Here is a 13,281-nt window from a genome sequence, read left to right on the forward strand (position 1 = left end):
TGAGCTCAGCCCCCTTCGGGCCCTCCCCTGCATCCCAGCCGGGGCCTCTCCGAGCCGGCGCTGATCGATGCCGACACACCCCGGGGACCCTATCGCGACTCCATCGCGCCATATCGCGACACCATCGTGCCCTGTCGAGACTCCATTTTGTCACAGCCCTTTTCAATATATATCTTTTTTTTTTTAATTTGCCCTGTCATCTTTGGGGGCTGTCTCCCATGTCGTGATTTTGACGTGATCTCTCCGTGACATCACCGCGCCATCGTGAAGTGTGATCTCATCGCCGCCCTGTCGTGACTTCATCAATGTCGTGTTGTGACCTGGCTGCGGCGGGACAGGTGGTGACCGCCAGGAACCCTCCTCCCCTTCTCATCTCCCCATCTCAGCAGCCCCGCTTCGATTATCCGGCTTTTGGATTCTCCGTTGTCCTGGGAACTATCCAGGACCCCCTCTTGCTTCTCCAGCCCCTGCCGGCATCCACAGGCTGGTAGCGGGACGGGGAGGGCGAGAAGAGGGAGCGCAAGGGGTTAATTCTGCTGCTGCCGCTGCTGCTGCTGCTGCTGCTGCTGCTGCTGCAGCCTCTACCCGAGGGAGGGAAAGGAGAGGAGGCAAGGAGCCTGCGGGGGCGACTGAGAGCCCTGGCTGGAGGGGTGGGGTCCCCAAAGGGGCCTCCAAGCCTTCCCTGTGGAGCATCTTGTATTCTCACTTCTGAAGCGTATCTCTGCCTCTGAAGAAGGGAGGGGAAAGGAAGCCTAGGGTGTCCTTTTCTCCCATGTCAGCCTGAGTCCGGATAATCGAACTTCACCCATGTATGTCTCCATTCCTCCCTGTCTGTCCTCACCACTCACTCCCTCTGTGTCCCTGTGGAGGGAGATAAAACCCAGCCTCTGGTGCCAGGGGTACAGCTGAGCAGTGGGGCCAGCCCCCGCCCACCCCCAGGAGACTGGTGAGGAGAGCTGTCCAGCTGAGCAGCAGCATGCATGGTCCTTCTTTCCCGCTTTCTGGAGGTGACCTTGGACCAGGGTCCCCTCTTTATCCCTAAGGATTTGCAGATCCAGCCCCTTAAAGGGGCTTCCCCGGGGGAGGTCAGTCCTGAGGAGCCCACCCCTCCAGATCCTCTCCTCCCCTCCCTCTGTGCTAATCCCTCCCTCCCTCCATCCTCCACTCTCACCCCCACCCCACCCCCGTCCCTCCTCTGCAGAGGGATGCTCAGTCCCTCTTGTGTTCACAGTTGGGCAAGGCGAGCATCATGGCCTCGGATTGCGAGCCAGCTCTGAACCAGGCAGAAGGCCGAAACCCCACCCTGGAGCGCTACCTGGGAGCCCTCCGTGAGGCCAAGAATGACAGCGAGCAGTTTGCAGCCCTGCTGCTAGTAAGGAACTGGCTGAAAATTGGGAGGTGGGAAGGGCTGGGTGGTTGGGCCCCCAAGGAATGGGGTCAGTGAGTCCCCAAGGATATGTACGCAGTGCTAGCAACCCTGGAGGCACCAAAGAAGGCCCAAGACCCCTACCTTTGTGCTCTTTTTTGCTCCCCCTGAGAATGGGGGCAAGGGGGAGAATGGGACTGAATAAGGCTGTGGCACTAGGGGCTGCCTGGGTCTGTTTTCTGGGGCGTCCCAGAGCAGATGGGAGCTGACTCATAGGGTAACAGCAGCAGGTAGTAACTAGTGCAGAGTACTTGAGGGCCGGGGATGGTTGTTTTGGGCCTGGAGAGAGTAGCAGGGCTAGAAGTGGCTGGGGAGGGTCCTAGGGGAAGGCCAGGATGGCAGTAGGTAGGTTAAGGAATGGGAGCCAGTTTGGGGCTTAGCCTTTTTGGAGGAACCCAAGCTGGGGACAGCAGAGCAGAAGCTGCAGTGCTAGGAAGGGGGGGTTGTGTGTGGGGGGTGAAGGGAGGAGGGAGTACAGCTGCTGCTTGTTTGCCATGGCAACAAGGAGAAGGCTCTGGAGTCAAGGGCTCACACTGCAGCAGAGGAGGTGTTTAGGTGAAATGTTTTGACAGGCGGAGCGGCGAGACACAGGAGCCATTTCCCCTGAGAAGGTGGCAGAAATGGATCAGGGACTTCTCTGGAGGGAGCAATTAAGGAAGGACTTTAAATCCTTGGGAGATCTTAAACACTGAGTTCTAAGCCCCTTGCATCCCAGGTTGTGGGCATTTAGACATCAGGAAGAACTTCTCAACTGGCCAGGTGTTGAAATGCTCAAATGAATGGTTGAGGAAGACTAGACCTCACTTCCATGGGACAGTCACAGATGAGAGGGATCCCAGAGGTCACATTTATCTGCCTCTAAGGAGAAAAAAGGAGCTGGATGAAATGACCCCAGACGAGTCCTGTTGCATAACCTCATCTTGCTAGTCCTCAGTGCCCCGGGATGCAGGAGAGGGACAGTCTTTGCCACTTCTTCCTTTCATCCTGATGATAGCACATACCCCCTATAGGTGACCAAGGCAGTCAAAGCAGGTGACATAGATGCCAAAACTCGGCGGCGGATCTTCGATGCTGTCGGCTTCACCTTCCCCAATCGTCTCCTGACCACCAAGGAGGCGCCTGATGGCTGCCCTGACCATGTTCTGCGGGCTTTGGGCGTGGCCCTGCTGGCCTGCTTCTGCAGTGACCCCGAACTGGCCGCCCATCCCCAAGTCCTGAACAAGATTCCCATTCTTAGCACCTTCCTCACAGCCCGGGGGGACCCGGACGATGCTGCCCGCCGCTCCATGATTGATGACACCTACCAGTGCCTGACAGCTGTAGCAGGCACACCCAGAGGGCCTCGGCACCTCATTGCTGGCGGCACTGTGTCTGCCCTATGCCAGGCATACCTGGGGCACGGCTATGGCTTTGACCAGGCCCTGGCACTCCTGGTGGGGCTGCTGGCGGCTGCCGAGACACAGTGCTGGAAGGAGGCAGAGCCCGACCTGCTGGCCGTGTTGCGGGGCCTCAGTGAGGATTTCCAGAAAGCTGAGGATGCCAGCAAGTTTGAGCTCTGCCAGCTGCTGCCCCTCTTTTTGCCCCCGACAACCGTGCCCCCTGAATGCTACCGGGATCTGCAGGCCGGGCTGGCACGCATCCTGGGAAGCAAGCTGAGCTCCTGGCAGCGCAACCCTGCACTGAAGCTGGCAGCCCGCCTGGCACACGCCTGCGGCTCTGACTGGATCCCGGCGGGCAGCTCCGGGAGCAAGTTCCTGGCCCTGCTGGTGAATCTGGCGTGCGTGGAAGTGCGGCTGGCACTGGAGGAGACGGGCACGGAGGTGAAAGAGGATGTGGTGACCGCCTGCTATGCCCTCATGGAGTTGGGGATCCAGGAATGCACTCGCTGTGAGCAGTCACTGCTTAAGGAGCCACAGAAGGTGCAGCTCGTGAGCGTCATGAAGGAGGCCATAGGGGCTGTTATCCACTATCTGCTGCAGGTGAGGGTGCAGTGACCCACAGAGGGGGCCCAGTATGGGGGGAGCCAGTGCTGGAGCTGGGAGGCAAGGGGAAGGAGAATAATGGGGAGACAGCGAAGCTGCATGTCCACACAAGCTGATACTGTAGCCAGCACTCCAAGGAGTAGCGTGCGGCCCAACCTCCCTCTCTCTCCCTCCCTCCACACAAGCACCATACCACACACCATATGTGCACTCACATCACAGTACACACACACACGCACACACACAACACAGTAACCTCCCACTCAAACGCTCCCCCCAATACACACACACTACACGCCACACACCTCTCCCCAACACATGCACACAAGATTGAAGCAGTCTGTTCTGCTCACTCCATAGCATTGTTTTATACACGCACACACCCGAACTTCTAGTGGTGCAGGGGAGAGAAGCAGGGCTGCCTGGTTCCTGGCCTCTGTAGAGGTCTGGCTAGATCAGTTCGCCTGCCTCCCCTACATCCCCTCCTGCCTCCCCGCCTCAGAGGCCAGCTGTCCTGTCCCACAGGGATTCAGTCATGACTCTGGTCTCTTTAATGGCCTGCTTCAGCCACCGAGCTCACCAGCCATATATTCCATGGACCACGCTAAGCTCATGTCTTTTTTCTGACTTAGCCCAAAAGAGAGCATCCCCTCACTCCCACCATTGGGAGCAGTTACACAGTAGCCAGGAACCTGCCCTCCTGCCCCAGGTCAGAGCTGCTGTAAAGGGTGTTTCACTTAGCTTTTGACCTGTGAATTTCCTTCTAGCCTTGAGACACTCCAGAGGTGGGGAGTTAGGGAGATGTGACCGGAGCCTCAGCGAGTACGGGGGCAGGTCACTCAATTCATTCAGGCCCAGTTCACTCAGCAGACGTGCGTGGAGGGCCTGGCTCACTCTGTGCCAGTCCCTTGTGTGCGTCCCTACCACATGCTGGGTGCTGGGTTCGTGGGTCAGAATAAAGGTTGGGGCCTGCCTTGGAAAGGCTCACAGGCCAGAATTTCCTTCTAGTTGTATTATTTCTAGCTGGCTGGCCTCTGGCAAGGCAGGGAGGGTCCCTGGTCCTGCTCCATCTCAAGGGGGTCCTGTGGCAACAGGTGGGGTCAGAGAAGCAGAAGGAGCCCTTTGTGTTTGCCTCGGTGCGGATCCTGGGTGCCTGGCTGGCCGAGGAGACCTCATCCTTGCGTAAGGAGGTGTGCCAGCTGCTGCCCTTCCTCGTCCGCTATGCCAAGACCCTCTACGAGGAGGCCGAGGAGGCCAATGACCTTTCCCAGCAGGTGGCCAACCTGGCCATCTCCCCAACCACCCCAGGGCCCACCTGGCCAGGAGACGCTCTCCGGTGAGTCTGTAGTTACAGTCTGTCCAGCTAGATGATTCTACCGAAAAGCGTTAACACAAGGACACCCCTCCCCACCAACTGAGCTGTGCCAGGCTTCCTGATTGGGCCATGAGATTTCCCTTAGGGTTATTTCTGTTTTGGGGGGCTTATTCCCACAGGACTCCTCGGCTGCCAGGTGTCACTTGCCAACCCCAGATTTCTCAGTTAAAAGAGAACTTATACTTATTGAGCACCTACTACGAGCCAGGTATTTTGCCATACCCTTTACCAAAACGATCTCATTTGGTCCACGTGGTAAATCTAACAGAAGTCTCATTCACATATGAAAGATTAGGAAACTGAGGCTCATAGAGATTAAAGTCACTTGCCCACAGTCACACTTTGTGGCAGAGCCCGTTTGGTCCTAGGTTGTACGACTCTGAAGCTTGTACTTTTTCTGTGGTACCTGCGAGGATGTGTCCTTCTCTCCTACTTCCATTTCTCTTAGGCAAGGTGCCCTGAAAAGGGAATCTATGTGCCTTCATCTCTCCCAATCCCACACACGTCTGTCCCTTCCACATCCCCAGGCTCCTCCTGCCTGGCTGGTGCCACCTGACGGTTGAAGATGGGCCCCGGGAGATCCTGATCAAGGAAGGGGCCCCCTCGCTTCTGTGCAAGTATTTCCTGCAGCAGTGGGAACTCACATCCCCCGGCCACGACACCTCGGTGCTGCCCGACAGCGTGGAGATTGGCCTGCAGACCTGCTGCCACATCTTCCTCAACCTCGTGGTCACCGCACCGGGGCTGATCAAGTGAGGGGCTCGGGAGAGGTGGGGGAGGAGGCCGGAGGAGGCAAAGGAGGCTGCCCAATTGCCTCAATTCTCAGTCTCCTACTTCGCCCCCCCATGCCCATGGATTTGTTAGTGGTAGCATGGGGGTCTCAGAGTAGACATAGCCAGCCGCACAGAAGGATTCGGCATGTCTGGAACCCCCAGGTACTATCTCAGCATGTCTGCTTGCTCCAATCTCTGCCCTCCAGATGCTATGTTTGGGGCCCAAAGTTAATTATTCACCCTAGTGCCTAATTTCTTGCCAAGGGCTTGATTTGGCTGTACTAGACCCCTACCTACCTCCATCCTTCCCCCCTTTCTTTTCCAGGCGTGACGCCTGCTTCACATCTCTTATGAACACCCTCATGACTTCGCTACCAGCACTAGTGCAGCAACAGGGAAGGCTGCTTTTGGCTGCTAATGTGGCCACCCTGGGGCTCCTCATGGCCCGGCTCCTTAGCACCTCTCCAGGTAAGAACTGGGGATCCAGTCCTAATGGGTGAGGGCAGAAGACCTGGGTGGACCTCCTGTGTTTGGGGCAAAAGTCACCATTTTCAGAAGATGGTTTTGCAGCATTTTCTAAGCAAGAGGAAATCTTTGCAGTGTATCTCCATCCCCCACCCCCACCGTTCTTCCCAAAATGCTAACATTCTCTTTCTTCTGAAGACTTTTAAGGCAAAGTCTGGTGGGTGTTAAGTACAGACCTGCTCACAGGCACAGGCATAGGCACCTGGAATCCCTGGCAGCCAGAGGAATCTGAATCCAGTGTTTTCAAGGTGGAGCCGCCCCCACCCAGGCCTTGAGTCAGAAACCTGACTTCCTTCCATTGATGTTTTTCTCTGCTCTGCTCGGTACCTCACCCCCGTCAGTGACAGGCTTCAGCACTTGGTGTCCCTCTATGCACACCTTCTCCCTCGCTCTGCCTCACTCTGGCTGTTTGCAGGGGGAGGGACGTCCCCTCCAGCCCCTGGCAGCCCTCTGTGTCTCCCACTTTGGCCGTGGGTGTCTGCTTGGGTCCCTCTGTCCCTGCCTGTTCCCTGTGCCCCATCTGTCAGGTTGGAGGAGCTGAGCAGATGCCTGGGAACAGGGCGTAACGTGCCCGTACCCTCCACTGCCTCTGTGTTCCTTTTGAGGGGTTCCCAGCAGGGTACCCAGTCATGGGAAGGGGTGCACATCCCTGTACACCAGGAGCCCACTCTGCACTCTCAGTCCCAGGCTGCATCTCTACAGCCCCCAATTTCATGGTCCCAGTTCTGGCTCACCCTCAAATACCACCAGGTTAGGTTGACAGCTTCCTGGAGAGCACCTGCAGTGTGAGGGTCACCCCCTGAACAGCCCGTAAGCAAAGCAGGGTCACTTGCTCATGTTCCTCTCTGGCGCCCTCTTCTGGCCCAAGGGTCAAATGGTGCAACTCCCTTAACCTGTGTCTGAGCTCTGTGTCCAGAACCCTGAGGGGTTCTCTCTCCCATCTGACCCTGTGACTCACCCCCACCTCCTGTGCCAGTAGAGGTCTTGGTGGTTGAGTGTACCAAGATGATCACATTTAATTCTCACAACAAATTTCTGAGATGAGCACTACTGGCCCATTTTACAAGTAAAGAAACAGACCCAGAAAAGTTAATTATCCAAGGTCACACAGTGAGCATGTAAGGCAGGGTTTGAATGCAGGCAGTCTGATTCCAGGCTGTGCCCTGGCTCCTGCATGTGTCTACACAGAGGGCTAGGGAAGGGTCTGGCACAGCAGCTGGCCTGTCCGATTCATGCCCCCACTCCTTCCGTTACCTTGCAGCTCTTCAGGGAACACCAGCGTCCCGAGGGTTCTTCGCAGCTGCCATCCTCTTCCTATCGCAGTCCCACGTGGCGCGGGCCACCCCGGGCTCAGACCAGGCAGTGCTAGCCCTGTCCCCTGAGTATGAGGGCATCTGGGCCGACCTGCAGGAGCTCTGGTTCCTGGGCATGCAGGCCTTCACTGGCTGTGTGCCGCTGCTGCCCTGGCTGGCCCCCGCTGCCCTGCGCTCCCGCTGGCCACAGGAGCTGCTCCAGCTGCTAGGCAGTGTCAGCCCCAACTCTGTCAAGCCCGAGATGGTGGCTGCCTATCAGGGTGTCCTGGTGGAGTTGGCGCGGGCCAACCGGCTGTGCCGGGAGGCCATGAGGCTGCAGGCAGGCGAGGAGACGGCCAGCCACTACCGCATGGCTGCCTTGGAGCAGTGCCTGTCAGAGCCCTGAGGGGTGTCCACTGGGGACAGACCCAGGGGCGGGCAGAGAGGGAAGGAGGGAGGAGGCATCTTCCCTGAAGCCCCCAAACTGGCCCCCGCCTCCCCAGCCTTCCCCCCCAAAACACCCCAGCTTTCTGGCTTTTCTGAGGGCAAGGGCATGGTGCCCACCCCTCAAGTGTAAGGAACTGCGTTCCGCCCCTCAGGCCCCCATGGGGGCAGGGATCGGCTTGGAAATCAACGTGGTTGTCCCCGCCAGGCCGGGGACGGTTGGAGCAGCCCCCAGGGAGGGGGGCACTAGGTGTCATTGTGCCCGACGTCTGGCTCCCCTGCAGGAGGGAGGCTGCAGGGTAGGACAGGGCTGGCAGGAGCAGACTGCCTCAGCCCATGTGCCCTGCCGGCCAGGGCGTGGGCTCCCCTCGGCTGTGGTGCCTTCTCTGGCCCCCCAGGTCCACGTCCTTTAAATTGGCCCTTTGGCTCTTGCCCTTGGCTCCCTTGGGCAGAGAGCAGGCTTAGGCCATTGATATCGCAGTTCTTCCTATCAACTTCAGTGACCCAGAGTCTGAACTGCCCCCATCCTAGGGCAACCTGGGGCAGACAGGCCTGGTGTGGGGGTGGGGAAACCTCCTTCCACCTGAGCTTGCTTGAAGGGACCCAGGAGTCTTTGGGCCCAGATCTTTAAACCTTTGTGTCGTGTTGCAGCAGAGTGACGATGGGGGTTGGGGGGGTTATTTATTTTGCCTGTCCTTATCCCTGCTTGGACACCTGAGCATCTGATTCCTGTCCCCCTGGTGCCATCTGGCCTGGCTGGAGCCAGGAACAGGAGGGACACTTCCCCAGAATCCGCATGTTTCCCCAGTGATTGCACCCCACTGCAACCGTGGTGCCTGGCTTTAACTCCCACCCCTGCTATGACTCCTCTCTGCAGAGACGCGACTGGCGGCTCCAGCAGGGACTACCTTTCTTATAAACCCAGGGGGACCCCACACACACATGCACACACACACACACACACACACACACACACACACACACACACACCACACACACACACACACACACACACACACACACACACACACACACTTGATCCCTTGCTTCCCTCCCCACCTCCCTCCCCCAGTGCGTTCTGTGATCGCCAAGTTCAAAGCTGTGCACATGTGGACACTCAATAAATGTTCATTGGTGACAAGAAGCCTCCTGCGTGGTCTGCCCTGCACCTGCTCTCTCCCTTCCAGGCTCCATCAGTTCATAGCTACCAGGTGCTGAACACGCCCTGCTAAACACATCATGAGTCTTACCTCATTCAGCCCTTCCAAGAATCCTCTGAAGGGTTCTGATTTTACAGACAAAGCAACTTTGGCACAGATAGGTGATTGGCTCAAGGTGTTGCCGCTAGTCAGTGCCAGAGCCAGGACTCCACACAGGCCGTCCGACTCCCCAGCCCACATCTTTGACTTGTACAGCAGGTTGCCAAACTCATGTTGACATGGCCAGGCCTTGTGGGGGCTCTGGTGCTCTCAAGTACAGATGAAGCACTCCACCCCGCCCCCCATGTCACTGGGTTGCTGCCAAGTGGCCCTGCCATATCCTCCCATTTTTAAAGAAGTCGGAAGTCCTAATTTGTATGTGAAACCCAACTTTTGAATGTCAGTAACTATCTTTAATTAAATAACTACTGATCCAACAAAACATGCAGTCCAAATGTAGCTTTCAGGTTACCAGCTGTTGATCCTGTATGCCAAATGAGAAGCCAGAGGGCCCACGAGCTTCAGCAGATGAGCCAAGTACCCACTATGGGTACTTCACCAGTCCTGAGCCAAAGCTGTGAGGTTGGAGCCAGACAGGCCCCAGACCCATACCCTCTGCAACCTCCTTCACCTAGGTCCTCAAACCTATAAGCATGTGCTGAGCATAGCCTATGTGCCCACCTGTGGTTGGCTATGCATAGACAGGAATGTTTGTTTATTGACTGGATGTACTGAAAGCCATCTTCTTAGCATGGATTCTCTGGGGTAAATATGAAAAGACATAGAGGCTAGATGTGGTGGCTAATGCCTGTAATCTCAATACTTTGGGAGTCTAAGGTGGGAGGATCACTTGACCCCAGGAATTCAAGATCAGCCTGGGCAACACAGTGAGACCCCATCTCTACAAAAGAAAAACAATTAGCCGGGCATGGTGCCTCGTGCCTGTAGTCCCTGCTACTCCCGAGACTGAGACGAGAAGATCTCTTGAGCCCAGGGGTTTGAGGTTATAGTGAGCTATGATCACACCACTGCATTCCAGCCTGGAAGACAGGGTGAGATCCTGTCTCAAAAAAAAAAAAAAAAAAAAAAAAATTTGTAAGCAGTGGCTTCTATGTAGGTCCAAACACTGTGGCTGGACCATGAGAGCCCCTCAGACTGGCCAAACAATTACAGGAAAACTTACAGCAACTATGTGCTCTGAGACTCCAGGGTGAGGAGGGGCGTGCCAGGCAGACACGAAAAGGAACAGCAAGGTATGAAGGCATGCAAGCTTGAGAACTGCGAGTAGTTTCTCATTCCATGGTGTATAGAGTGTGAAGTGTGGAGTGGTGGAAGATGAGGTTGAACCAGCAGGCATGGACCAGATCCTACTGTGCTGTGCTCAGAAGCTTAGACGTAGAATCATGCTGAGAGATCAAATTGCAGTTTGTTTTTTTTAGAAACAGGGTCTCACTCTGTTGCCCAGCCTGATCTCGAAACTCACGGCCTCAAGTAATCCTTCTGCCTCAGCCTCCCAAAGTGCTGGGATTGTAGGCATGAGCCACCATTCCTGGCTAGACTGCACATTTTTTAGCAGTTTGCATTTTGGGAAGATGATGCACTGCAAAAGGAATGGCTGAGCCGGAGAGCTCAGAGGGGAGGTGCTAAGTCTTAACTAAGCCAGTGGCAATGAGGCTGGAGAAGATATAGGTAGGAGTTAATAGGACTTGGTGATTAACTGGAAGTGAAGAGGGGTAAAGAGAAGGGCGGGTAGAACCAAGGATGACTCCCAGATTCCTGATCTGAGAGACTGAGTGGATAATGGGGCATTCATTGTCACTGGGAACACTGGGACAGAGACAGATTTGTGCATACCATACACAACTCAGCTTGGTAAATGGCGAATTTGTGCTGCTCATGGAATATCCAAGGGGTAGTTGCTTTCTATGGTCTGGAGCTCAGGGAGAGTCTGGGCGAGTGACAGATTTGGGAGCTGTCAGTATAGAGGGTCCCTAAAGTCATGGGAGGAACTGAGATCATCTGGGGAAGTGAAAAAAGAAGAGAAAGGTCCCAAAGAAAGTGACAGCCACCCATGGTCCCTGCTGTCAGGGTGCTCTCCCTCCCACAGTGGAGAAGTCAAACCCTGCAAAGCTTCCTAATACAAGGCAGACAGAGTTCTGTGCTTAAATGAGGTATGGTCAGAGTTCTGGCTTGCTCTTGGTATTTCGGCGGAGTGGGGAAAAGGGAGATCTGAGCTGCAGTTGTGAGATCTAACCACGAGATGGCGCCTTGGTATCTCCTTGTGCCAGATTTCCCTACCCTGCCAACACTCAGCCTGGCCGGGAGCAGGAGGTGATCACAGGCTGGGAGGATGGGGGTGGCTGCGTCAACAATCAATGAGGCAGATCAGAGTTTTTTCTTAACATAAAATCCAAATGCAAGCTCACTTTTTGAAAAGAGAAGGAGCCTTGGAGAAGAGCAGTATGCCAAGTGTGCCAAATGGGAGTCCATGTATGTTTGAGCGTGCAACCCTGTATGTCAATATATGTCCCATGTTCCTATGTATGCTTGTCAATATATGTCCTCTGCCCCATGTGTACTTGTGTTTCCCATGAGTGTCTCTGTGCAAGTTGTGTGCCCCATGTTCCCAAGGCTGTCTGCATGTGTACCCCACTGCACCCCAGGCCTCCACATGTGTGCATGTGTCCCAGGGAGCAGACAACCAGAAATCTCCACCTCCATGCCTCAAGAGTGAGGAGTCCCTTGGCACTGAAAAGTAGTCCTGAGTCTGAAATCATGGGACTATGATGTTTTAGGAGCCTCAAAGCAGCAGCAGACCATGGAGAACATCCCTCTCCCTAGTAGCCATAATCAAAATCACTCATTTATCAGATGATCTCTTCAGATTATACCTGGGTTCTGTATGTAGGTACCCAGGATCATGTTCACATAGAGCCTTCCTAAAGGATCCCTTAATAGGCCAATGGGATTCATAACATCATCCATTGATTTGTTTATCATTTACAGTATTTAATAAGCATTCATCGATTACCTGCCATGCACCAAGCACAGCACTAGATACATTTTCTGTTTCTCCTTTAATCTTGCGAAGCAGTTCCTGAAAGAGGAAAAGAAAGTTAGTCACAACTGCAGAGTCTGGAATGCTCATTAGAATGTTTGAACTTTTTTTTCCCCCGAAGATGGGTCATGGGGAGCCCCAGGAAAGTTTTCAGTAGGGAGGTAACATGGTCCAGTCACTCTTGTGGAAGTTGGAAATGGATCAGAAGAGATATGAATAAAGTCAGGAGACCAGTTAGAGAGTTGTTGCAATGGCCTAGATAGTGGTTCTCAAACTTTAGTGTGCCTCTGAGTCACCTTAAGGACTTATTAATAACACAGGTTGCTGGGCTCCTCCCCCGGAGTTACTGACTCAGAAGGTCATGAGTGGGATCCAAGAATTGGGACTTCTAGCAAGCTCCCAGATATTGTTGGTGATGCTGGTCCAGGAACCACTCTTTGGCTGTGTTGCCCAGGCTGGTCTCAAACTCCTGGGCTCAAGGGACCACACTTTGAGAGCCACTGGTCTATGAGTAAGAGTAAGGTAGTTTAAGGTGCTGAGACAGGGTGCCATGTGCCCTCTTGGATACCTGCCTCAATTCTCCACCACATACCTTCTGTGGGTGGATGTTTAAGGGTTAGAGATGGCAACACTCCATAAGGATTAGCTTGTGGGGGTTAAGGAAAGGTCCTAGGCTCTTCTGGGATGACTAGCAAGTTTTGAACTTGAAAGAGAGTGGTGTCATTTATGAAACTACAGAGCAAAGGAGGAGAAGCAGGTTGGGGTTGGTGGTGGGGATGGAGGAGATGTTGAGTTCAATGTTGGACTTGGAAAATTTCAGATGGCTGCAATGAGATGTCTGGAGAAAATACGCAGCTGGCAGCTGTGTCTATGGGTCTGGATCTCTCACTAGTGATCCAGGCCAGAGATAACACGATTGGGAGATAACAGCAGACAGGTAGTCATTAAAGACTTGGGCCGGGCGTGGTGGCTCATGCCTGTAATCCCAGCACTTCGGGAGACTGAGGGGAGTGATCACTTGAGGTCAGGAGTTCGAGATCAGCCTGGCCGACGTGGTGAAACCCTGTCTCTATTAAAAATACAAAAGTTAGCCGGGTGTGGTGGTGGGCCCCTGTAATCCCAGCTACTCAGGAAACTGAGGCATGAGAATCGCTTGAACCCAGGAGGTGGAGGTTGCAGTGAGCCAAGACTGTGCCACTGCACTCCA

General features: G+C 54.8%; 1 protein-coding gene across 1 annotated transcript; it reads left to right on the forward strand.

The window, feature by feature from the left end:
* Positions 1 to 5: 5 nt before the first annotated feature.
* Positions 6 to 8,786, forward strand: NCDN (neurochondrin). Its single transcript, XM_032160224.2, has 7 exons — positions 6 to 338; positions 1,232 to 1,372; positions 2,437 to 3,405; positions 4,503 to 4,744; positions 5,311 to 5,535; positions 5,882 to 6,024; positions 7,343 to 8,786. Exons 1-7 carry the CDS (start codon positions 306 to 308, stop codon positions 7,777 to 7,779), a joined length of 2,190 nt encoding a protein of 729 aa, XP_032016115.1. The 5' UTR covers positions 6 to 305; the 3' UTR covers positions 7,780 to 8,786.
* Positions 8,787 to 13,281: the final 4,495 nt, after the last annotated feature.

The sequence above is a fragment of the Hylobates moloch genome, unplaced genomic scaffold, assembly GCF_009828535.3.
Source record: "Hylobates moloch isolate HMO894 unplaced genomic scaffold, HMol_V3 SCAFFOLD_8, whole genome shotgun sequence".
NCBI classification, from domain to species: domain Eukaryota; kingdom Metazoa; phylum Chordata; class Mammalia; order Primates; family Hylobatidae; genus Hylobates; species Hylobates moloch.